Source organism: Electrophorus electricus, chromosome 2 (assembly GCF_013358815.1).
Source record: "Electrophorus electricus isolate fEleEle1 chromosome 2, fEleEle1.pri, whole genome shotgun sequence".
NCBI lineage: Eukaryota > Metazoa > Chordata > Actinopteri > Gymnotiformes > Gymnotidae > Electrophorus > Electrophorus electricus.
The window spans coordinates 24,448,517-24,474,625 of NC_049536.1; the positions used below are offsets into that span (position 1 = coordinate 24,448,517).

At 45.7% G+C, this 26,109-nt stretch overlaps 1 protein-coding gene across 9 annotated transcripts in view; it reads left to right on the forward strand.

Moving 5' to 3' along the window:
- Positions 1-26,109, forward strand: part of tns1b (tensin 1b) — a 136,354-nt gene that overhangs the window by 94,510 nt on the left and 15,735 nt on the right. For 7 of the 9 annotated variants that reach the window (XM_035534725.1, XM_035534706.1, XM_035534697.1 and 4 more), the window contains 7 exons: positions 1,408-1,537; positions 1,663-1,728; positions 1,820-1,936; positions 17,851-19,386; positions 21,373-21,456; positions 24,438-24,595; positions 24,776-24,914. In XM_035534725.1, the coding sequence (XP_035390618.1) occupies positions 1,408-1,537; positions 1,663-1,728; positions 1,820-1,936; positions 17,851-19,386; positions 21,373-21,456; positions 24,438-24,595; positions 24,776-24,914 (2,230 nt within the window). The remainder of the gene's footprint in view (positions 1-1,407; positions 1,538-1,662; positions 1,729-1,819; positions 1,937-17,850; positions 19,387-21,372; positions 21,457-24,437; positions 24,596-24,775; positions 24,915-26,109) is intronic. The other 2 variants (XM_035534717.1, XM_035534729.1) reach the window with 2 other exon arrangements.

A 26,109-nucleotide genomic window follows, 5' to 3' on the forward strand; every position in this document is an offset into this window, starting at 1 on the left:
GTTCTTGGCTTGGCTCCCTCCATCATTTATAGGACTTCGTTAGAGTGCTATGCAAAACCCATAAAATAAAATGTCAAAGGGGGCATGAGTCAGACTTCAAGAACACCCTAGAAGAAGTGAAGGTTTGTTCTGATGAGCACTGCATTCAGTGTTGGCGAAGATGCCAGTCTGGATTTATTTGGATCTCAGCCTAGAGCGCTCTTTGAGAAAGAGGCCAGAGAACTGAGTACTTTGTCAAAAATGCTAATGCTGTTTGTAGAGGGCGATCTGTTCAAAGAGCTCATCTTTGTTTGTCCTTAGCAAGCAAAAATAAAAATAAAAAACCAACAAACAAAAAAGAAGGTGATTAGAAAGAGCTCTAAGCTCTGCTAGAGGCCTTGTCTGCTGGGGATTACTATTAAAGAAGACTGTAAATCAGCGCAAACCCCCCCCCCCCCTACCCCCCCCCCCCCCCACAACCTCAACTATGCAGGAAAAGTGGAAGAAATCAAGTAATTTACCATGCTTAGCATCCCATTTAACGTGGAAAATTGATGGATGCTTCTTCCCTTAAGTGGCAGTGTAGTCAGTGTTACACTAATTTACCTCAGCAATATCACTTCCACCCTGGCGTGCTGACTCTTGTGTTTGTTCGCACTTTCTTTTTCAAGTGGATGTCTGCTTCACCCAGTCTCTTTGGCCTTGCTGCTTACATGTGTAGGAAAGGGCAGTGTTTTCTGAGGTGGAGGCATGCCTCCTTTCTGCAGGGGCCCCTATACCCTGGAATGCTCCTATGAAGTGTCCCTAAGCCACAAGGCTTTTTGGGCCTCCATTCCTCAGTTTTGTTGTGATTATTTTGCTCATGTTCATAAGTAAAAACCTGTGTGTTTGTATTCGTCTGCCCCAAGCAAAATAGCTTAATTACAACTATCCCAGGGCTGCGGAGTGCAGGATACAGTTCTCTGGTGGCCAGCAAGGTCATTTTTATTCTCTCATCTGCATCTTGGAGAGACTGTGTGCTAAACCAGAGAGACTTATGTGGCATTGCTTGCTCATGGGAAGTCTAATGAGCACCCTGGTGATCCAAAAGCCCTCATTTAATCTAATCTAGTATGATTCATTGGTCTTGATGTGAGCGATGGCACTGACATAAGCCAGAAATGGGTCTCACTCTGTCACATGCAGGATGCAGCATTGATGGGTGAGAATGCTGCTGCTCTGAGCTCCGCTTCTTTCTGTGCATCACTTGAGTAAATCATGGAGGTGGATTTGCCATTGGTATCAGTGTCAGAGAGAGAGAGTCAGTCATTTTTCTGCATTCAGTACTGAGTGGTCCTGAGTGTATTATAATTGGTCCTGACTGGACTGGTCCTGCAGGTATAACGTAATTGTTTTACGGAAGGCTGACTTATGTGTCTTCCTCTGCAGCTGAAGTGTTATCACAAGCGCTTCCGTAGCCCGTCCAGAGACGTCATTTTCAGAGTGCAGTTTCACACCTGCGCTGTTCACGACATGGGCCTTGTCTTTGGCAAGGAGGAGCTGGATGAAACGTTCAAAGGTAAAAATCTTGCTGGTTTAACTGAGTTCGGCACAGTGCTTTGTCCCTCATAAACACTGAGTGGAAAAGTTCTAGGTTAATACTCTTATTATTTTCTTTTTATGCTGATTTCATCTCTCAAACAGATGACAGGTTCCCTGAATATGGAAAAGTAGAGTTTGTCTTCTCGTTTGGCCCAGAAAAAATCCAGGGTAAGAACTCTTTTTATTTTCATAAGTTCCTGTTTTGGATTCTAAAGGTTTATGTTCATAAAGGCTTTGTACTTCTCTTCCTTTCCTGAAGGTATGGGCCATCTGGAGAATGGACCCAGTGTCTCTGTGGACTACAATACCCAGGATCCTCTTATTCGCTGGGACTCCTATGAAAACTTCAATCAGCGCTTTGAAGACTCCACAGAGGGTAATGTCAATACCTAGAACAAGACCTAGGTCTAATGTATTTGCTGTGGGCTCACATTATTATGTTCTTTTCATTTTAGTAAAATAGGGTTTTATTCAATATACCAGTTCATAAATAACTCATAAATAATTGGCCTAGATATTAAATCCTCAATGCATATGTTCTCTGCACAAGTAAGAAAGAGTCTTTTGAAGAGTTAAAGGTCTGCTTTCTATTGACTTAAGGGCTTTAACAGTATGTTATGTTGCCCTACCTGGACCATTCACTGCTCTAGAATCTAACCCATTCAGATCTTATTCCCTGCACTTGTAAAAGCAGAGGAGTGAGATCTGGGACCGGTGTATGAGACTGAGCTGTTTGTGTGGGCCACTGTAGGAAGCTGTTATATGTGCTGTGCGTGCTCATGAGAGAGACTGATTCAATAAGACCTAATGGAGTTGAACTCACACTGCTTAATTAAAAGTATCAACAAGGTTAGTTTGAGCACACACACACACACACACACACACACACATACATATTTATACATGTATTACTGATAAACTATGGGTGTGTCTCATAATCTGAGGTGCAACTCTTCTGTTTAAGATTAACTTTGCTCAGCTCTCTGTATGTAAGTCCATGCCCATATATGGCTTGTTGAATTGGTGACCCCTTGGAACAGGAGGTCTTACTGACAGACCATGGACACTTAGGATCAGAAGACACAGCTGCATCTGAACAGACCACCCAAGAATTCAAAGCCAATCTAATGACAGGCTAGACTGACAATAATAATTGACCTAATTTAATTAAATTAAATCACATAATGCTTATTGAAACATTATGTAAATTACATAATATTTCTTGATATACTCTTGCGTAACTTCATGCGTAACTTTGTAAGTTGCTTTGAAAAGTGCTGGGGACAAGAACACAGAGTAGGTTCAGTATTCAGTTCAGCAGCCCCACAAATTCACATTCCCTTTAAGAAATCAAGAACATTCCCTTTAAGAAATCAGCACTGGAACTGAAAGGAAGAGGTTCAGAAAAGTTTTATGGCTGTTTTTGTCAAGCCTTTCAGTGTTGAACAATACAAGAAGTATTAGCATTATGGGTTAAAATATATTTGTAGTGCAACTGTGACAAAATCTTGTGACAAAATATAAGCATGAACATTTTCTGTCATTAGGAACATGTTTTGTTTTATTGCTTAAAACAAGTATATTACTCTTACTCGAATTATTACTTCATAAATAAAGCAAAAACCACTTATAGAGGAAACGCTATTTTATTTTAGGTTTTTTTTAGCATTCTAGTTGAACCACTGCTACATCAGTCTCTTCTCCAGCTCCCTGATATTACACCCTAACCCTCAAGGTTTCATTTAAAATGTAAAAGCATGCCTTCAGTATTCTAAACAGACACTGCCTTAGCCTTCCTACTATTGATAATGTGGGTTTAGTTGTGGAGATGGTAGTGTGCTGAAGAATGTCTAGGGTAAATACCGTAGTGAGCATTCAATGGACACCTGACCACATTATGGCTGACTACAGAGCCCTACTAGCCTCGGCCCTGTAACACACTCCCCGGGCCTCCAGGCTATGTTCAGGCCACAGGCCATATGATAAACATTCCAGGTTTTAGACACCAACGGTTCTTCTGGTTTTCCCGCTTGGACGATATGGTCTACTTCTGACCAACACTCTCTTTTGCCATTGTCTTAAACCAGCTGTACAGCACACAAAACCCTGAGTTATGTTGTTATTTAAGAAAATTTCCAGGCATAATGCGTTTTTTCATCCCTTTTGGTTGAGCTTTACTTCCACTGTGACTTTAGTCCAAGATATACTCTTTGAAAGCAGAAAACTGTCAGGAATTAAATGTCTATGCATTTATTTCTCTTGCCCTGTATCCAAAAGTTTAAAGGCTCTGCTCTTTTCAGACCACACATTCCTTCTCTTCTGTTCACGCTCCAAGCCATGTGAGATGTCTAGCCATAACGCGTCCGCCCCACTTAAATCATCCCCACTTTAAATAGGCCAGGCAGAAATAGTGTGTGTGTGGGGGGGGGGGGGGGGGGGGGGGGGATGGGGCAGATCTTTTGGTTGCCCCCTTTAATATGGGGTGTAAGCTGGACTCCCTAAATGTCTCTCTCATTTGCTGTTGGTCAAAAGGCCAATCACCCCAGTAATTTACACCCCCCACCCCCGAGCAAGCAATAGGCAGCTAATTAAGGAGAGAAAATTCTACACTGTGTGCTTCCTCGCACTTACTGTGGAGTGGAAATTTGCACGTGAATCCCGATGGCTGTCGGATGGGGACAAACCACACCATTGAGCCACCGGAGCCAGGAGATGAAATCTGGAGTCCTGATAAGTCCTGCTATTGTGTTTGGCCAAGGCAGAGAGGGAGAGTCACGTTCTCAGGAGTCTCAGGAGAGGGAGAGTCACGTTCTCAGGAGTCTCAGGAGAGGGAGAGTCACGTTCTCAGGAGTCTCAGGAGAGGGACAGTCACGTTCTCAGGAGTCTCAGGAGAGGGAGAGTCACGTTCTCAGGAGTCTCAGGAGAGGGAGAGTCACGTTCTCAGGAGTCTCAGGAGAGGGAGAGTCACATTCTCAGGAGTCTCAGGAGAGGGAGAGTCACGTTCTCAGGAGTCTCAGGAGAGGGAGAGTCACATTCTCAGGAGTCTCAGGAGAGGGAGAGTCACGTTCTCAGGAGTCTCAGGAGAGGCAGAGTCACGTTCTCAGGAGTCTCAGGAGAGGGAGAGTCACGTTCTCAGGAGTCTGGCTGTGGTACGGCCCAAAACTCAGGCCAAGCTTGTCTGAAAATGTTTCTGTCTCCAGAATTTTGGTTGAGAAATAAGTATGCAGTTAGCATGCTGACTAAATCTAAATGTATCCCTTCATGGAAGAGAATTGTGGAAAACGGGTGAGGAAGATGAAGATTCCTGTCAGGAAAATGATGTTTCACTAATGGTGAAACTGGTGAGGCAAATTAATTTGTCAAATTTTTTTCATTATTGAATTTCAACAGGCCAGGGTCTAGAAAGATCTAGAAGCTAGACAATACACTGAATAACACTCATAACAATTGTGTTGCTGTCAATGAACACAAGTTTGAGGTTGAAATGGATATAGTAGGGATGTTTTTAGATTATTGATTTTTATAACCTCTAATCTCTTAATATTGTTTAATATTGTTTAAAATGCACCCTTAATAACTACCACCTTTAGCTATGGCTTTGTGCTACCACTTCTATATGCCATAAATACAGTAGACTAGACTACAATCATGAGAGCTCTAATGTAATCTAACTAGATAATAAGGGTAAATGCTTTATCTGCACTGACATGTTAATGGCAGGGTAATAGATGTCTTATCTGCTCTTTGTCTTGACCGCACATGCTGAAACTGTTCAGCAACTGCTGTTGGCAAGGCTAGACAGCATCGTGGCCAATCTCAACTTGCACAGTCATAGGGCCGTCTGATACATGTGCAGGGAGTGACACTGTGTGACCTACAGCCGAGACACATTGCCCTAGCACCCTGCGCACCAACATCTCCTGCTGTGGGCGCGCTTCAAACAGGCCAAAAGCGCAACCGGTGTTGTGACCACACATGAATGTGTGGGGTTTTTTTGTTGTTGTTGTGGTTTTTTTTCCAATTTATTTAATTATTTTTTATTTATTTATTTATATATATATATTTTTACAGTTTTCTTTATTGTGACATTAAGGTGGGCAATGAAACACTGTAGGAAATAACGTAAGAGGCAGAGCATTGTAATCATCTTCTTGTAACATGCCATAACCTGGAGGCAGGCAGAAAGAGAGAGTGAAGACAGGCCAAGTAACTGTGGGGTAGGGAAGCAGTCACCAGCGCGGCAGCTGAACCTCAGGGCCCCCTCTGGCAAGGCCAAGTCCCAGGGTCCTGTTTACCGAGGCTGGGCTGGTGTTTGGCCAAGGCCTGGCGCTGCTGCATTTTCTAAATACTCGGTTGAGGAAAGTGTGGTGGGAGGGAGATGGGGTAGGACAGGCGATGACAGGGGTGGAAGGGCCACGGGCAACTCCTCTGGCCCCTCCAGATATGAAAGCCCCTTTTTGTTGTCTGTCACCAGAGGGGGAGTGACACAGAGCATAGCTTCAGTTCACTATGTACCCACCCACCCACCCACCCACACACACACACACACACACACACACACACACAAACACACACACACACACAAACACACACACAAACACACACACACACACACACACACACACACAAAGTTGAGCAGCCCTGATAGGAACAGATTAGAACTGGTCCTTAGGGAGAAAGAGAAACTCTGTTTTTAGCGGTACGGCAGGATGACAAATGCGCAGGTGCTGTGTGTTCTCAGGTAGGCCTTGTCCTTTGGTACGTTTAAACTTTACATTGCACGTGTGCTCTTGACATAGATGCTTCTGTTTTGCCTCCCATGAAAAACTGCACGCTGACTAAATAATTGGAATTTTGATATTCTTGTTCTTTTTTTTTTTGTCGTGTTCTTTTTTTTTTTTTTAATTTATGCATTTTTTCAGTAATATCTAATGACTCAACAGCTTTGTGTAGATTAGTTATAATCTAACAGTTTTGGGAGCTGCATTTAAGCCTGCATTTATCCTGGATTTCTTAGGCTGCAGTTCTGGGTGTGTAATTATGTAATCGGCGACTCATTTCTTTGCTAAATACTTCATGTCAAAGCAGAAAAAAGCCACAGTGTGCTAAACATTTCCGAGGGTCTTGCAGACAGAACTGATTTTCATATGGTCTCATTGAGTGTAGTTAGCACGCCTTTGAGTCTAGCTCGGAGCAGCCCCAGCTCTGTTGCTGGATGACTGGCCACCTCAGTGTTTGCACTGCGTGTAGTCAAGAGCCATTATGCTAAAGTTGTGCGGTTAGCAGTGTGAATGAACGCTTGTTGCGTACACACGTCTATGCCAGAGCTTGCTCCAATTTACCCCTTGTAGCAGGCTGCAGGAGCTCTTCATCACTGATCCAGCTTCTGAATGGCTAATGAACCATATATGATAGCCAAGGCAATAAAAATCTTGGTAATTCAGCAGGCTGTATTATTGCATGTGCAGAGCTGTGGTGTGTTAGAAAGAGTAGCTCTGGCAGGCTCCGAGGTCATGGCATTTAACAGGGAGTCACGCAAGGAGACGGCCCTGTCGGCCCTGAGCCAGATTTTTACTGTCCCCACCTGTTAACACCAGAGTTGCACATTTTGCGTTTTCCTCCAGTGGTCCCGACTCCTTGAAGGCTGTTTGTTTGTGTGTGGTCTGTCTGACATTTATGGCTGTTTTAGAGACACGACAGTGGCAAGTGTTGCCACATTGCTAAGTATGCAGTAGGCTTTTGCAGACAGGAGTGAATGCAGGCGTCAGCCCCGGCTACCTCCTCTTCCACACAGCTCAGCTATGAGCTCAGTGCCGACACTGTGCAGCACGCGCTGCTCAGCACTCTGGATCTCTTGTATCTCACCACCTCTTACATGCAAAACCAGCTGCCCCATTTCATTGGAATGATTTGCTTTGTAAGGCATCCAGCAGCATACACAAACCATGATGTGTCTTGGCACTATTGTGATCTGATGTGGTCAAGTTCCATTGTTTTCAACAGACCAGATAAAGCCATTGTGTACACACAGATTAAGAGGATTTGATATTATTCTGTTAAATAAAGTCATCTGCTGCTGTCAGTGAGGGCTTTAGTGATTAAACTGCCTTGAGTCCAAAATCAGATAGGGAGACTTGTATAACACTGAGGAGCTGTTCTTATGAAAAGCCTCAGACTAAAGTGCGTCAGCTTGGCTTATGCAGAAGTACCCCAGATTCACCTCAACACAGAGGTGTATTTGTCCAACCTCGCTTTTGCGCTGCAGGGGACTGAGTGCAGCATTTCTGGTCAGAGACCTTTAAGCTAGTACAGCCAGTCTCCCTGGGGTGAAAATACATGTTTCTCTCCAGATTTTGTGAACGGTCTTCAGTTTTTCCAGCCAGGGGGACCGCCGAAGATTCCATGCTTGGCCATCCTTTCTAATTTTGCTCTGTCCATCCAGCTGTTGCCCATACAGTTCTCCTTACCCAGCCTGGGAGAACGTCGGAGGGCAGGAGGAGGAGGTCTTTTTTGGTATCGGCATGGGATATCCCCCTGCCTCATTTCCCTTACATCCTCTAGTTCTCCAGGCACATACCTCAGCACGGGTCAAGTAGTGCCCCCCAAATATCTCCTGCTGACCCATGGCACACGATGACAGTGATGATATTTATGAGACTGGGCCGATGGCCTTGTCCACCATTGTCAGAGTTCTGATAGACCAGACCTCAGGGGAATTTCTTAACTAGCTGGCTCTGAAAACAAGCATGCAACACACATCATCTTCTGCTATAGCGTAAGCCAATGGGCTCTGCTCTTGAACGTGGACGCTAAAGCCGTGTGGTACTCGCTATCCAGGAACATACTGAAGTTGGTTGAGAAGCCTCTGCGGTGCCAGACCGCCTCACTGGTTTAGCATTTACTAGCAAAAAACATTCAAAGGGCTGGGTTTGCTCCACTCAGAGAAGGGATGACAGTCTGGGACAGAGCAAACAGTTGCTGGGGCGTATGCTGTTCACCTGGCTCTCTTTGTGGGTTGCTGATTGCCGTGTTGCCTGACAGCTAAACTAGGTTGTCCTCAAACTCTTGTTTCATTGCTTTCATTAATTGCTCTCTGTTGCTTAAGAGAATGGGACCTTTCAGTGGACACACGCTTGGATGAATACAGCCAAATCAGTGAATGAAGAAGAGATCATTTTGGGGAAAGAGTGCTGCTTCAGTTGTGCAGAAAATAGCCCATGCAAGTCATTTGGCTACAGCTGAACTGGCAGTTTCATAAAAACACATAGACCGTCTGAGGGAGCTTACATACGTGGTGAGGTAAGAGAATGGGACCCAGTGTAATACCTCTGGAGAACAGAGGTTAATTGCTTTTCTAAAGGGCTTGTGTGATGAGCTCACTGTGTTGCCCCATCACCGGGCCTCCACCGCAGCACCACATGTGGTAAAGACTAATGTATTTACCTCCAGTGATGCCTATAGGATGAGGAGTGGCTAAGGTAGAGTCCTCTTCTAGTGACAGAAGGATCCACGGCACCCCAGGAGAAGGGGGAATCCTGTGGAAGCATACCTATAGACAGACAGACTATGTTCATGAACTGACAAGTGTATAAATACCAGTATTGTGTTGATGCATGGCCATGATTATCAGAAGCATACATAGGGGCTGTATGATCAACTAGGCAGGTCAGTCCTATATTAATCATTGAGTGATGTTGAGAGCTGTTTGTGAAACCAGCTGGATGAGGACCACTGATGTTGGAGCTGGTAATTATGTAAAGGCCATAATATACACAAAGGCCATAACACAAAGTTTAGACACAAACATTAGAGCAACCTGAGTCTTCGCAGCCCCTAGACTCGGTTGCTCTAAACTTTGTGTATATTATGGATGGGACTATGAACGCTTTTATAATCAATTCTGGGGATTATATGTTGCACTGCTGTTCCACCAGAACCTGCTACAGGTGCTTTAATTGCCCTCTTGGGAGGTCATACCAAGATCCCTGCCTGTCTATACACACTCGACCACTAAACAGCTTGACAACCACAGGTAGAAATGTGTTACTCCACCTTTAAACCAGCTTTAAACCAGAATGCTTCTAGATTTGTGCCCTAACCAAGCAAACCACTGCCATCCTAAATTAGAGCAAACCATTATCTGGGTTAAGAGAAAACCTCTGATTTCTGATTGCCATGTTATACTTTGTGCTTACTTGCTGATTTGATAGTGTGCTCTGATGTGTGTGTGTGTGTGTGTGTGTGTGTGTGTGTGTGTGTGTGTGTGTGTGAGAGAGAGAGAAGAAGGAACATGCTAGCTGGACCACAGCTAGCCAGTATTTGCAGATCAAAGAGCCATTCCAAACAGCCTGCCCGTCATGTCCCAGTGCTCAGAGTGCAGCTTGATTGCTTTTCCTGAGACACTACTTCACTTCACTGAAACGTTAGCTGTGAATGGCTTCATGCTTGAAGCACGTGGGCTGCTGTGACTGAACGGTTGGGCCTCTGCTAGATTCACTAGCAATATATGATTGACACACCAGTGTCACACACTAACATGCTGAGCATGAGACAGCTGGAGATCAGCAGACAAAGCAGGTCGAGAGACATCACTGCATTCAGCAACTAAGTGCAGAGAAATAAAGTTAGAGAAGGAGAAGATATGAGAAAACAGGCAAGTCGTGGGAAAGCTCTAAAAATGAATCAGTATTAGTTTGTAACAGATGTTCTGGGTGTTTCTGTCATCTGCTACAACCCCTTTGTCCCCCATACACCCTACTTTCTTGAAGTTGTAGGTGACCTTTGGAGAAGTGGTTGATGGGAATACAGAAGGGGGTGGATTTAGCAATGTCCATTTGCAAGCACAAAGAGCCCTCTCAGGTTTGATGACGTAGCCACATTCAGCACATCCCACTGGAGGATTAAAAACTCCCTGTGCCACACTGCACCATTTTGTTTCCCCTCTCCAAGCACTTGTATGTCCTTCTCTAAAAGTGTGTGGCCTAAAGCATCTTTAATACATATTTTATGAGCTGTACTTAAGAGTATCGTGGCAGGTGAAGCAGAGGTACGAGTCAGTGTGTTCATGGGCAGCTCTCTGCCCCTGAAGTGCTTAGTCTGAGGATATGGAGTCCGGCTCCGCTGAGGGTCTGCAAAATTTCAAGGTAGCCAATCAAATCCATTCACTGCTCATTAAAGTCAAGTGTTAAATTGTATAGAGTCTGACCAATTATTTAATATTTTATCTAATTTGGGCATTTGTTTAGTGTCCCTTTCTCTCCCTCTCTATTGTCTCTGTCTGGGCCGCCGTGTGTGTATCACTCAGATTCAGTGCTCTTAATGCTAAGGGAACTGATCCAAAAATGTTATCTGATGGCACAAGTATGAGTGTATGCACTCAGTGTGTTTTTGGACCACCATATATGAGCACTTGACCACTTTGTGTGCCTATGGAGTACACAGGCAGAAATTGAACAGCAGATTCCATCTACAGTGTAAATGCAGTCATTATACAGAGTAACAACCTGACTGCTTATCTTGGGATCCAAGGTGGATCTTCTATCCATAGTCACATAACTTGAGAACTGCGACCAAGTTTATCTCAGTTCTACGTAGTGCTACACTCTTAGCTTTGTCTTACATGTGATTGCATTCAAATTAATTTGTTGAATGTAATTAAGGACATGTGTCATCAGTATGTGATGTATGCTGGTGTTGCATGAATAGACGCACAGCATTAGAAGCTGAGAGCTTCTGTTATGAATAGCCTTGCGATTGAAAGTGTGTGTGGTTTCGCAGACTGGTGTGGCAGGTGTGAGATGACCACACAGAATGTGTTGCTACTCAGTGGTAGTTGTTTTCCATGCTTAAGTATCCAATGCTTTCTCATGTATCGCACCATGAGCCATACTTACTCGGTATGTGGCTATTTCGAACACTCACTCACAGACAGACAGACAGACACAGAAACACACACACACACACACACACACACACACACACACACACAGACACACACACACACACACACACACACACACACACACACACACACACAGACACACACACACACACACACACACACACACACACACACACACACACAGACACACACAGACACACACACACACACACACACACACACACACAGACACACACACACACACACACACACACACACACACACACACACACACACACACACAGACACACACACACACACACACACACACACACACACACACACAGACACACACACACACACACACACACACACACACACACACACACACACACACACTGCTCACATTCAAATTTGACACAAAATGTGCATTTCTTTTTTCTTTTCTTTTTTTTCCTTTGTATAATGTCCTTGAGATTCAGGGTTATGCTGATTATCCTTGTCCAGGTGTTCTGGGTTCACTTTTCTCATGAGCCATTTAAAAGTAGCACTCGGTGATACACTGGGTGATACACAGTGTCATGCATATCAGGCCATGGGGAAATCTCATGTGTATTTTACAACCCAGATGCTTAGACACTGTTGTTGTGTGTGATGTATAGACTCTAAATAGCTGCTCTGGGGTATGTGGTGCTGCTTCGGTGTAAGAGCAGTATAGGTGTCATGATTCAGGATTGCTTGTTCTCCTGGAGCCAAGCACTCACCCTCTGAGAGGTAAATAACCTCAGCTCACACATGTCAGGGGAGCACTTGGCATGAGAGTGGCTAGCACAGTAATAATTACCCTGTTTAACAGAGGGCACCATGCTGTTTGCCTTCTCTGTCACAAAATCCTAGCCTGTGCACTGCCCTGGAGGTTGTGCATGTGTGTGCGCCTGTGCACGTGTGCACATGTGTGTGTGTGTGTGTGTGTGTGTGCGCGCATATGTGTATGTGAGAGAGATATGATGTCATACACAAATTCCTCCAGTTCTCTTGTGGATAGGGGCCTTGTTTTATCACACTATTGCTACAATGATGTTTTCAAACTGTTTTGTCTCATGCATGTCCCTATATAAATGTTTTCCTGTGTTTTCTCGGTGAATGTATATTTAAGTACTGAGGGTTTCCTGTGCACTTTCTGACTAACTTCCAAGTTCCAATATGCTGACAAATATAAGTGCTATGCTTTTGCCATCCCTGATTTTGCATTAGGTGGGCAGAATGTAACACCAGTGTACTCATCTGGCTTGGCTGGGAGCCAGCCCTTGGTCCTTGAGAAGTACCTGCCTTTGGGATCAAGGGTACTTTAATGGTTCAGCCATTGACTCTCCATGAGAGGACATCAATGAATTAATGTGAAAGCAGATACCATTCTGCCTGCTGGCTATTAAAAGGTTTGGATAAAAAGCAAACAGTATAAATCTCAACCACACACACACACACACACACACACACACACACACACACACACAGACACACACACACACACACACACACACACACACACTAAGCTCCCCTGCTGTGTTTGTAAATCATTGTTATGACTAAAGACAAGGATTCTTTTACAGTGTTCAAAATAACACATAGCTTTTCCACTCCTTAAACCGACCCAGAGCTTAAAACTATGGAAGTCCCCTGGAAATCATTACCCTCAGAATCAGGACTCCAATCTTCCAAACAGCACCTATCGGGCGTTCCCAGCATTATCCCACCCTTATCCATATAAGCTTGTGTTATGAAGTTATATTTAACCTGGCTGTGGTGCTTCTCCACCCCAACAGCTGTATGCTTTTGTTGCTGCCTGACAGTAGCATACTTGACTTCACTGCACACTCATGCATCAAGCATTACATTAGATGAGTCAGCCTTGCTTTGAGCAAGGATATAGTTAAATGTGGGGTTTGGGGGAATTTGCGGATCAGAGCTTAGAAACAGTGGAAGCCTGTGTGGTCTATAGCTGGAGCTCAGACCTTGGTGTTCTGTAGTTGAGTTTGGCTGGATGTTCCCTTGATTAAAGTGCCTGTGGCTCTTCCCGGATTCTGATCAATAAACTCTTTGCCTAGTAGCATTCTGCAGCACAAGGGAACAGTGTGATGTTTGTCTAAGGCAATCTGTGGACCTGGGCTGTGTCTCTTCTGAAACACTTGCCCAGAGACAGTGGCTTCAGTGTAAGTGACTTCTGTTTGCTCTCGGCCAGTTCGACTGGGATTGTGTCTCCTTTTCTCCCTTGCTGAGGGTGGGTGGAGTTTCTCACTGAAAAACTCTCGTTTGGTTTTTAACAACACAGTCTAATGGGGTGAACTTTTCCATGGTATGCAGGGTGGAGGGTGCTGAAAGCAGTCAGCTGGAGAGCTGAGCTGAACCCCATTGCAGGAGGGTTTCTCCCACCACCAGACAGGGTCTGCACTGGCTGATCTATGGAACAGCAGTCACGTCATTTTCACTACTGCAATCTAAACTACGCAGAGACGCTTCATCTGCTGATATACAGAACATCTTTTTTTCTTGATAGAATAGTAGTCCCACTTTTGCCTCCTCGTCCTTTCCCACATTTTGTGTCTTTCTCTGTCTCCTCCCCGCGTTAAGAGCAGGGCAGGTCACCTCCCAGGGTTACTACTGTCTGGTTTTATTTCCCTGCACTAATTTTGATGGCTTGTAAAATGTTGGTCATCGGAGGACGAGATCCACACGCTTGTCAGACATAGTCACCTAGAGTGCTTTATTCTCCCACCCGGGTATGTGGTAATGGAGTGTCTGTGTGCCTTTTAGAGAAGGTATGTATGGATGTAATTTTACTTTGGCTTGGGACTCTGCATACAATTATGTGGCCCAGTGTGGTATAGGGTGTCGTGTACTGAGCATGTGAGTACGAAAGAAGAGTGTGAAAGATGTAGACAGGACAAGAAAGACCCCATGATGTCATGATGGTAGATATCAGTCAGTCATCTGGGCAAGGATAAAATCACACCCTCTGGGTAAGAGGACACAGAGATGGTGAGAGAGAGAGAGAGAGGGAGAGAGAGAGAGAGAGAGAGAGAGAGAGAGACAGACAGACAGACAGGGACAGGCCATCAGTTAAAGAGCGTCTCTGTAGGAGTCTGTCAGAACTGACCCAACTGCAGCAGCAGGAGGAGTGTGAGTGGTGAGCCAAAGCACCTCCCCCTCCACAGCTCACTAACGTGCAGCTCGAGGAGCACAGGAGCAGAGCGACACTGGGACTCGTCAAAGTACTTCGGACGTTCAGCAACGCCTGAGCACCGGCCACTGAGGCAGGTAGGGAGGCTTGAACAGCCCCTCTATTTTCCTCAAGACAATCACCCCCTTAAATAACTCCTCTCCCAGCGGTTTGCCATACGTTGGCGTTTGGCTGTTTTTTTGGGCAATGATTAGGAAAGGGAGGATGTTGATGAGGGAGTAATGATTACTCGCTGGTGCATGTAAGCAGGTGATAAAAATGCACGCCAAAATAGAAGGCGGTTGCTCTTTCAGGTGAGAGGCGTGTCTCATCAATGTGACTGTTATATGGAGAGACTTGAGGCCAGTGACCACACCAGTGCTTCACATGATGGTGCTGACTCAGAAGGTTGTTTTTAGGTGCAAATGAATCTGAGCTGACCAAGGCAAATGTCGCAGTTTAACTTTTAATTAGTACAGATTTAAGTGTGGCTAAGTTTTCTCGTCCTCTCCGTGTCTTGGTGGGCATGCTGTCTCTACAGGGGAGATGTTAGTGTTGCGTCTGAGCTGAGAGGTTTGGAGAGGTTTGTATGATGCTGGAAAGACTGAAGCAAATGAAGCAGGAGGTTTTCTGGGGTAATGGCAACTAGAGTGGAGGATGAGGAGGGGGAAAGCTCACTTTTTCCGTGCCTGGCTATTAAAATGGAAGTGCTGGCTTGGGGCCTGGGCTGATTGAGACAGAGCTCAATCGCGCCTGTCCGCCGGCTCTAGCCCATCCTTTTTCCCTTTTAAACGCACTGAAAAAGACTCCCGGATGGCGCAAAAGTAAAAGCGCTCGGTACCGTGTGGAGGCGTGTCCTGAGACTGGCGCTACTGTGCTATGAAACGAGCAGAGTCATGATTGGGAACTAGAGATAAAGAAAACAAGACAAAGATAATGTAAACTATGAAAACCTTTGCACAAATTAAAGTAAGACTGTATTCAGCTCGGAATTCAGTGGAGCCAGTCCTGTGTTTTGCCTTTTTTCGTTCTATTTGAAATAGAAAATACAACTGTTGTGCAGAACTTACTGCTATGTTCGCCTGCATAAAGTATAATTATCAAGACAAGAATGCACCCTTTTTAAAAGTCACTTGAGCTAATTCAGAGTAGTGCATATATAAACCTACTATATTATCTATAAGCCTATTAGGCCAAAGCATTGAGTCAGGGGTTAGAGCAGTACAGATGTAGACCATCACCTCAAGTCAAGGGAGGAGAATGGCTTGGGAAAAGAAATTAAGAAAAAATAATAACCTGGATATGAAAACTTTCATATTATTTTCTAAGTGTTGTCTGGCATTCAATAGTGAGACATTTCATCAGCATTCTAACACATTTCATGGATGACTCACGCGGAGATGATTTTTGAAGAAGAGTATGTGTATCTTGAAGAAGAGACCATAACAATGGCCTAGCTGTTTAAAATTAATGTGTCTCATGTTTTTGGTTAGAGCACAACTGGAAAATATAACTATATAAATAAACAGAAACTACTTACTTTGAAGCGTTCCCTTGATGGAGATGAAATTGCTCTTCTCCCTACAGGGTCAGGCGAGTTTGACTTACCAATGCACGTATTGCTGACGCCCATATGCACGCTATTCATTCATAACAAGAATCTCAGCAGCAAAAGAACCGTGCAGGCTTGTGAGATTCAAGATTTCTAATTAACCAGGTTATCACGCAAGATTCAGATCATCCTTGCCATTTGGATTTCTATAGAGCCTGTATAACATGTATAGAACATTTTCATATTTTACTGAGTGGCACAGTACCAGCTGGTTGTTAAGCTTGTCTTGTGTCACATATTGCCCTGTTTCTGCTGCACGGTTTTTGCAGCTGTGTTGTTAGATTTGACGGTCAGATATCCCGCATTAATGCATCATGGGAAATATAGCATGAACATTCCAATTCTGAACAAATGAATTTTTGTGAAGTTTTGTGACAGACTGGGGAACCCACCTCAGTCACACATATACTCTCAAAGTCTGTGCACGGGTCTGTTTCTCTCACTCTATTGTGAAGCAAAAACTCACGCATAAATCATTGTCTGGGATTGGATAGCTGTCTCATTCACCTATAATGACTTTAGTTTGTAGGTATATGGTGCAGATCAGAGGAGGGCAGGTATGGCTGATTGCAACTGTCAAAAATGTCTCGGCACTCTAAAACTGAACGTGGCTTTGAAAGGAGGAGCCATGTTTCAGTGGCTGCATTGAGAATTAAAACTGCGGGGCAAGCAGTGGCTTCATGAGGAAGGTCAGTACCCAACATAACGTGCTGGGACCAAAATTTGAGTGCGAGAAAACAAAACCATCATTGTCACAATTGTAGCAGACAAATAGACTTCCCAGCTGCCTGTGTGTTTGTGTGTGTGTGTGTGTGTGTGTGTGTGTGTTTGTGTGTGTGTCTGTGTGTGTGTGTGTGTGTGTGTGTGTGTGTGTGTGTGTGTGTGTTTGTGTGCGTGCGTGTGTGTGTGTGTGTGTGTGTGTGTGTGTGTGTGTGTGTGTGTGTGCGTGTGCATGTGAGAGTGAGGGTGTATGCTGTGATGCCTTGGTTCCAAGAAGGCAGGAAATGCCTCTAACCTTTCCTTGTGAGGCTGTTTTTCCATGGGTGAGTCAGAACTTTGGATAAGGAGTGTTGTGCCTCTCTAGGGAAGCTGTCATTGAATCATTGCCCAGGGGTATGTACGCTTGTGGGTGGGTGTGTTTGTGGAGGGAGGGGTTTCTAATAACATGAAGCAGGGCTATGATAATAAATCAAAACAAAACCTTTTAGCACATATTTATACCAGTTCTTTTAATGTAGCATCCAGTAGGATACCCATGGTAATTCAACATATTTCAGTGCTTAGCAGCAGTGAGGGACTCAGCACTAGTGCTATTTTGTTTTGTTCTGGATGGCATAATAGTAGTATTAGTATTAGTAATAGTTGAATGCAGGTGTTTTTTGAATAGTTGAATGCAGGTGTTATAAACTCACATGAACTCATATGTTTCTGATCAGGACTTAAACATTTAACATTGAGCCAGTGCTCATTTTTGGTTTCTTTTGTTGCAAAACAAAGAAAAATGATTTACATTTGTGGTGAACGTGGTGCATTTCCATGGAGCAATAACTTTAATGACACAATGTTTCTGATTTGCTGCAGACGTCATTCACACACAAGGTCCTCTGGATGGTAGCCTATATGCTAAGGTTCGCAAAAAGGATTCCCTGGATGCTACACTCAACGGCCTCTCCACTGCAGGTGACCACACCCTTCCCACTGTAGATCACACCCTCCACCCTGTCGACCACGCCCTGTCCGTGAGCAGTGACTCCGGAAACTCGACAGCCTCCATCAAGACTGACCGCACCGATGAAGCCAGCCACCAGCTGGCGCCAGTGAGCCAGCCGCCCACCCAACCCCTTAGCCCTGAGGAGAAGCAGGAGCTGGATCAACTGCTTAGCGGCCTGGAGGCACCCATGCACCGGCCGGGCTATCAGAGCAGCTCTGGGGGAGGCGGAGGGGGAGGAGCAGGAGGAGCGGGAGGAGCGGGAGGAGGGGGAGGAGGGGGTGTCCTCCACTTGGTACCTGCACAGGTCCATGTCAACGGCCACAGCAGCATAGACAGGGAGACAGACATCCTGGACGATGACTTGCCCAACGGCCAGGAAGGCAACAGCGTGGACAGTCTTGGCACGCTGTCTTCAATTGGGGGCCGAGCCACACCAGCTGACCTGTACTACCAGCCCGAGACGACCATAAACGGCCCGGGCGTGCCCTACCCGGAGAAAGGTGTGCAGGGGAAAAGCCCAGAGCCCGTGGCACTCCTCCATAGCTCCCAATCTGCACAGGATCAGCTGGAGTGTGACCCAGAGCTGCCCTCCAGCGGCTACGGCAGCCACACTGGCAGCTTCTCTCGCTCGCAGACGTTCGGCGCAATGCCCAGCGCTGAGCAGATGCCCATGCCAAAGGCTCCGACCCGCACCACCAGCAGCCGGGACGCTGTGCAGCGGGGTCTGAATGTTTGGCAGCAGTATGGCATCTCGGAGGAACCCGTCACCGAGGGAGTGCACTTCAGTCCAGCCCTGCAGACCCACAGCCTGCCTGAGTTCCCCCGTGCTGCCTCACAGCAAGAGATTGAGCAGTCCATTGAGACCCTGAATCTGCTCATGTTGGACCTGGACCCAGCCCTCACACAGGTGCCCAAGTCCTACAGCGCACCCTCTGGTGAGGGCGTGGTCACCACCCAGCCATCCTTCTCCCAGACCCAGGCTCGCCCTTCCTATCAGGCCGACGCTGCCATACGTACCCAGGCAGGGGCCTCGCCGGCTGGGTACACCCAGCCCCTACAGCGTGCCTCCCCCATCCAACAGGCTCCATCCCCTGTGCAGTACCACCTCATAGAAGGCCCCCAGCCAGTTCTTGTCAGCTCTCAGAGGTCTGCAGGCCACTTGGCCACTGAGCCCGATGGCCCTGTTCACTCCTCGATGCCCAATTCTACAGTTGGCAGTCTGCAGCTGAAACCCCTCAATATATATCCCCCAAGCACGAGCTCTCAGTCTCCTGATCAATCAGAGGGTGGCACACATGGCATCGCCCAGCGGAGTTACTCTGCTTCCTCGTCCTTGCTGCCCAGGGAGGCTGAACCTGAGGATATCAACTACAAGCTGGAGGGGCTGGTGGCCCACCGTGTGGCAGGTAAGCTATCCTCTCTGTCTGGGTCACTATGGTTGCCTCTCCTCTCTAAAATATACATGAATTCCCAGTACTGCACAAATTCAAGTGTGTGTATAACTCTATGAATACAAGTGTGAAGAACTCTATGAATTCAGGTGTCTAGTACTCCATTCAGGCATGCAGAAATATGTAGAGCACAGAAATAACGGAAGCAACACCTCTCATACTTACTTAGCATCCTGGATCTTTTGGGGCGCGCACAGATCGCGCAGCCATGGCTTCCTCCTGCACTGGTGCGTTGGAGTTGACATGAGGTCAGCGAGCTCATAAAGCGAGTACAGTGCAAAGTATGGCAGCATCCAGCTCGTGTACCAGGCCTCGATCCCACAGGGCAGCCACACACATCTGGAGAAGTGCTCGTAAAAGCCAATCGCAGCAGCCGTGCACAGGGCCCAGAAACACCGCAGCATGCAGGCCATATTGAGATGGTAGACCGAGAGTCATTGTGAATGCTCTCTATATTGCTCAGAGCCCAGTGTCTTAAGTCTGCCAATCATAATCTGTCCTTTTCTGCTCAAAGGTCCTATATGGTACATTTGCTAAGAAAATGCATCCTTTGTAATCACAGGGTAGGTGGATAATTATGTTTAATATACCCATTTTTCATAATCACATTTACCCTAGTACAACTTTAGGCTTATCACAAGTGCAGGACTTACTGGGATTTAACCATTCTATGGTTTGTTTCACTAAGAACTGATAAAGAGGAAATAAAGGACAAAATAATTGAAAAATTAAAAAAATGTAAAAAATGTTTTAAATAAGTCTGTGTCTAAGAGCATGAAGTATTTTACTTATGAATATACTTTACTGCAAAGTCAGGCTTTCAGAAGCTACGTACTAGGCAAATTGAATGATGTAGAATGTATAACAGCTGCCTCTAAATAGACAGTTTGCCCCCTAGTGGCCTGGTCGCAAAAAAGCTAGTTGACGGGTTTCATAAACTTTCCATACCTGCTGCAGCTATTAAAGACTTGTGTCCATTTGAACGAGTTGTTTTAGAAGGATCACGGCAGTTGTTGAAGTTGTTGAAGAGCTCTTTCTATCCATCTGTAAGTGCTCCTGCTTAGGGAGCACGCCCTGCAACCACAGGTGTTCCATCTCCGGCGCTCACAGGCAGCTAGGGGGCAGCCTTCACATTGATGTTTTCCCCTCTGCGAACCAACCTGTGAGAATAAGAGCGCAGTCTGCTACCACATTTCTCCTCTGTAGCCATGCGTTGACCCGCGATGACCCACAGCAGATAAATAGTGGTGGGAAGTAAGTGTGGTGGGAGAGAGATGCTCTCGGGTATCATCGCCACACTTCTCACATTCATTCAGCACTCGCGTTGCAAGTATTTTGCTGCTGTGATTGAGGACCTGTGGGGGTAGTAGGTCCTGCTTATCAGCCCAGTCCCTGCAGGGGATTATGGGAGCACTTTGCTTGCGTTTATCATCTGATGTACAATGACACCAATATAGCCAATTTATCTCTGAAACACAGCTAGGGAAAGACAACACTGTCCTCATCTTTCCTTAAGGATTCACTGATTATTTCTTCAGTGATTTACACTGGCTATATTCAAGACCCTCTCCAGTTTTAAAGTATGTTGTACTTAAAAATGTAACTTAAAATGTTTCATAACATTTAGGACAGCTTTCCAGAGACATATCACAAATTACCTTCGAATAAATAGTATATTAAAATCTGTTTATCCTTGATTAGAATTAGTCTTTGTCTGGAAAGTAAACTAATGAACTACTAGGTAGTAATATTTCTTTTTTAAAACATTCTTCCAAAACCTAAATCATTTCTCTCTCTCTCGTTTTTTATATTAATTCATCCTGTGTCTGGAGCACTCACCTTGTCAACTTCACCACACCTCTACACCCTCCTGTCCACCTCACTCTGTCACCTCCCGCTGCTCTTCATCCTGCCTGTGCTCCTCTTCCTCCTGGTTTGTAGAGTACAACGCTCGTATCCTCAGCATCAGTGATAGAACAGCCACTGCTGAACTTGACAGCCACCACTGCTCTCTCTCCTTCTCTGGTTGGTCTCTCTCTCTCTCTCTCTCTCTCTCTCTCTCTCTCTCTCTCTCTCTCTCCCTCTCTCTACCCTTCCCTGCTGTATCCCCCTCTTTTTCTCTCTTCCTCTGTTTCCCTCTGTCAGTGTCCAAACATAACTATCCATATCACCTTCCTTGCATCAATCTATGTGGATGTTCTGACTGTATTCCTGTACATTTCTCTGTGTCTCTCTTTTAATTTGTCTTTATCTCCCTAACCCATAGAAAAAAAAAATTAAAAATATTTTAGAGCTTTTAATTCTTCTTTGTAAGCCACTTACTGACACTGGCCCTCTCTAATTAGTCTGAACACCAGTATGAGTGAGAACGCCAGTGCGAGCGAGAACGCCGGTGTGAATGAGAGTCAATGTGAATGAGAACGCCAGTGCGAGCGAGAACGCCGGTGTGAATGAGAGTCAATGTGAGTGAGAACGCCGGTGTGAATGAGAGTCAATGTGAGTGAGAACGCCGGTGTGAATGAGAGTCAATGTGAGTGAGAACGCCGGTGTGGATGAGAGTCAATGTGAATGAGAGCGCCAGTGCGAGCGAGAGCGCCGGTGTGAATGAGAGCGCCGGTGTGAATGAGAGTGCCAGTGCGAGCAAGAGCGTCACTGTGAATGAGAGTCAGTGTGAATGAGAATGCCAGTGCGAGCGAGAATGCCAGTGCAAGCCCCGCACTCACGTAAGCTCGCGGCTAGCAATGACCTCAGTAAAAAAATTGCAATTCTATTACCGTCTGAGCCGGGGTTTCACAAGAGGGAGATATGCGTGGACAAAGGCCACTTTGTCTGCTTCCACAGAGCGAATGTCACAGGATACAGTTTGCTAAACCCAGGAAACAATACTCCTGCGAGGAGACGCAGGCCTCTTTCAAGGCCACCCCTTCACGTCTGTTTTAGCATTTAGGAGGAGTACAAAGCATAATAAATCTTCCCTATATCCCCGAACCTTTGTGCAGCCGTTATCTGCCATTAGGAAATCAGAGTCTAGGAGCCGGGGACTGTGTTTTGTACACACAGAAGCAGAGTGCAGTAGCCTGATGTCAGCTTCCTTTCCATCTGAACGTTCTGCCAGTTCTGACCCTGAGAGCTCTTCCAACACTTTCAGTCCAATACAAGCTGCACAAAAGCCTTAACTGGGCTGCAGACCCTCTCAGATGTTGTCTCAGATAACACCTTCCTGAGATCCTTGATGGGAGCAGGCAGGAAAGAGTGAGCTCTTATAGGCTCACAAAGAAGTGAATTAAAAGTGGGAAAAAAACAACAACAACAAAAAAAACGTTCCCCTGTCCTCTGGCTCCTGCTCAGACCAAATGAGAAGAGAAAGGCCTTCGGATTCACCGCTATTCCAGGTTGAATGTATTAGGGCTTTGTAGTTGCCAAGGAAACAGGGCTCAGTAATTAACATGCACAGCTGTGAGGCAGTGCTGTGTCACTACGTCTCTGTGGTTTGTTTCTGGTTCCGGTCTGAAGTGAGACAACACGGGAAAATGCCTGTGTGCTCAGCCCTGTCTGTGCATGAGATCCAGCCTCCACGCCTGTGTCTTTGTGCTTGACGTTGTTCTGGCAATGTGACTGGATGCATACTCATAACTGAGAACAGACCACAGATGTGTGGGTCTAGATGTACTTTGTTTTGACTCTAAGCAAACTCCCCCTTTGCGACATCAGGGTTTCGTGCCTTCCTAATGCATTCGTTTTTAGGGCTGTCATCCAGAAACCATTTAAGTACACACTGGGCCCAAATGAGAGAGCCAGACTGGCATCGTGGCTCCGGGCCTGAAGCCCAAACAGCCTCAGTGCCAGCTAGTCCCAGAGAGGCCCATGGTGACGTTAGAGGCAGTGAGGCCCTGGTGAGCTGTCCGAGTATGTGAGCGCCCATCCGCCCACGTGCTGTGGCTTGGAGCCGTGGAGGCACCACGAGGCTCATTTCACTTTACAGCTGTGAGCTAGTAAATATTTACTTCTGGATGTTGCCTGGTTTCAAGAACATTCTCTTGTGTCACACCAGGGAGTGTTTCTTGCACGCCCTTGTATGGGCTGGACTCTGTTGACAGGGAACAGTGAGCGTCTGCATGTGAGTGTACAGTCTGACTTGGAACATTGCTGTGTGAATGTGCAAGCGGACGCAGAGCTAGATGAGGGCCGCTCCCAGGTCCCATTCCAGGGCTGATTTAGGGGGAGGGTGAAGGGGGGTAAATTTGAACCAATTCCTTTTTATGAGAAAGACTGAATTTAAATAATCTTCTATTATTTTTTTGGGGTTTACTTACTAGATGTTTTTCCATATTGGTGTACTAACAGTGTCATAAATGTATTTGAAATACAAAAAGCAAGAATAAGAAGAAAATAATTAGGATATAGCCTTAACCAACTTAACAAAATCATGAGGGTAATTTCTGCATCTCTTTTGTCTCGTGTCCTTTATTATTTGAGTACATAAAGCAATGACTACATAAAGTACATAAAAGCGCTTACGAAGTGTCCAGATTTACCCAAATCATAGCTACACCTTCAACTTCCATCTCTGCCACTAGTAGGATATGACTTACCCAAATCCTGTTGCTTTACAGAGGCTGCATTTGGGGTCAGACCTGTTGGGAGGTCACTCCTGAGAATTAGTGGTTAGTGCACATTACATAGATAAGAGGAATAAATTCATAGTGTTGCTCTACTGTACTACACTACTGAAGGCTGATTGGTTCAGTGAGCAACGTTGGTTCAGTGAGCCCACTGTTCAATCTGAATGCTCCTAAGTTGCAACTGTAATATGAAGTCCCAAAGTCCCAAAGTCCCATTTCATACAGTCTTCTGAGGTGCCCTCTGTAACTGCTGTAAGGTGATTTGTCTTCTGGATAATGGTAGTCCTTAATGTGTTTATTCTATTACTGTGGCTATTCTATTGTTATTAGCAAAAGGTTTGCAGTGACTAATGTTCATTATGTGGTCGTTGTTGGGCTCATCAGGGGTCCAGTCACTGGATGAAGGCTCAGCACCAGGACGACGCCGGACCACCAGTGAAGGCCAGGATGAAAGCCCCACGCGTGTCCGCTCCCCCATTCGCTGCATTTCACCCGAACTGGCCAATACCATCGCACTCAACCCAGGGGGCCGGCCTAAAGAGGTAGAAACAGGCACCCATTTGACAAAGCTTTTCTCTTCATTAAGTTCCTTTGGATTTCAGAGCTGACTTTTATTGTTGTTGTAGTATATAGGGTGATACGCATGTGTGTGTTTCATTTTATTTATTTGTGTGTGTGTGTGTGTGTGTGTGTGTGTCTTGACCTCTCTTCTGCTCCTTTAGGGACACATGCACAGTTACAGGGAGGCCTTTGAGGAGTTGGAGGGTGGTCCCATAAGCCCCCCACCAGCTGTCGGTGGTGAGGCCCTCCCCAAAACCCCTGCCTTCCCTGTCTCGCCACAAACCCCTTACTTCAACCTGTGTAAGTTCTCCAACTGGAGGAGGAGGGTGCCGTAGAGCTTAGGAAATATCCCTTTATATCATGAGCAGATATATTGTATGAAGCATAATTTCCTCATTGCTCAGTGAGAATCTGATAAGAGCTTTTGGAGAAGAGTTTCCTGGAGAAATTCTGCTGAGGTCTGAATGTAGTCAACCAGTTGGATCGTTGCAGCCCTGACCTAAAGGAGCACGTACAGGCTAGACCTAGGCTAGAACAGCCCTGAATGCCACTTCTTGAAACCTTAAAATTTTCATATCAGTATTTCAGGCTGTGTTTTATATTTTAGTGCCATGTGTCTTTTATATTTTAGATCATGATGTGTAGTGTTTATCATTCTGGTCATCAGTTATACAGTGTTAGTGTGGTGGATCTTCTTTCTTTATAATAACCTCTTTATTTCTTCTTTCTCCACTAGAATCATTAGGGGTAAAGCGATATTAACACCCAGTCTATAAGCCAGCACCAGGCTTCGCCTGTGCATAACAGCTAAATTGTAGGCGCACCTCAGGGACATTCTGTAGAGCTAAAATAGCACTTGGAGGTGACCCGAGGTGACCCGGATGTGTGGAGCTGGGTGCGATGGAATGTTCTTCTCTCCAGGATGGGCTGCTCTCTGTGCTTCCCATCACTGGCAGATAGCGCATACAGTGTTGGCTCATAGACATGCCTTAAGACTCCAAACAGGTCCCCCTCACTCTCTCGCTTGTTCCCCAACAGTCCATCATGTCAACAACAGAGTGCTGGCGCCATCTCTCTGCTGCCAGTGGCCTCTTCTGCGTTAAGGCAAAAGAGTGCGCATGCACGCATGCACGCTCGAACCGGGATAGCTCGGTTGGAATCACCTATTACCTCATCCTGGCCCACATCACCCTATGCCACCAGACAGGGTTTAGAGCTCCCTTGTTAAAGCTTCTTTACAAGGTTCCAGTTCCCTCTCCGCCTGGTCTGCTTTCGTTGGACCTAGTGCTTTTCCTCAGCAGATGGGCCATACGAAACCGATTCACTGCTTCGGATGAAATGTTACCCCCATAGCAAAAGCACTGCACTCAGCGCTGTACTCAGCGCAAACTAGCTGTTGCCTCAAACACTGCTGTTAGGACTGCATAAATGAGCCCTGACAGTACTTATTTTAATCAGTGTATGAAAACATAAAAATATGATGCTTCATGCATAT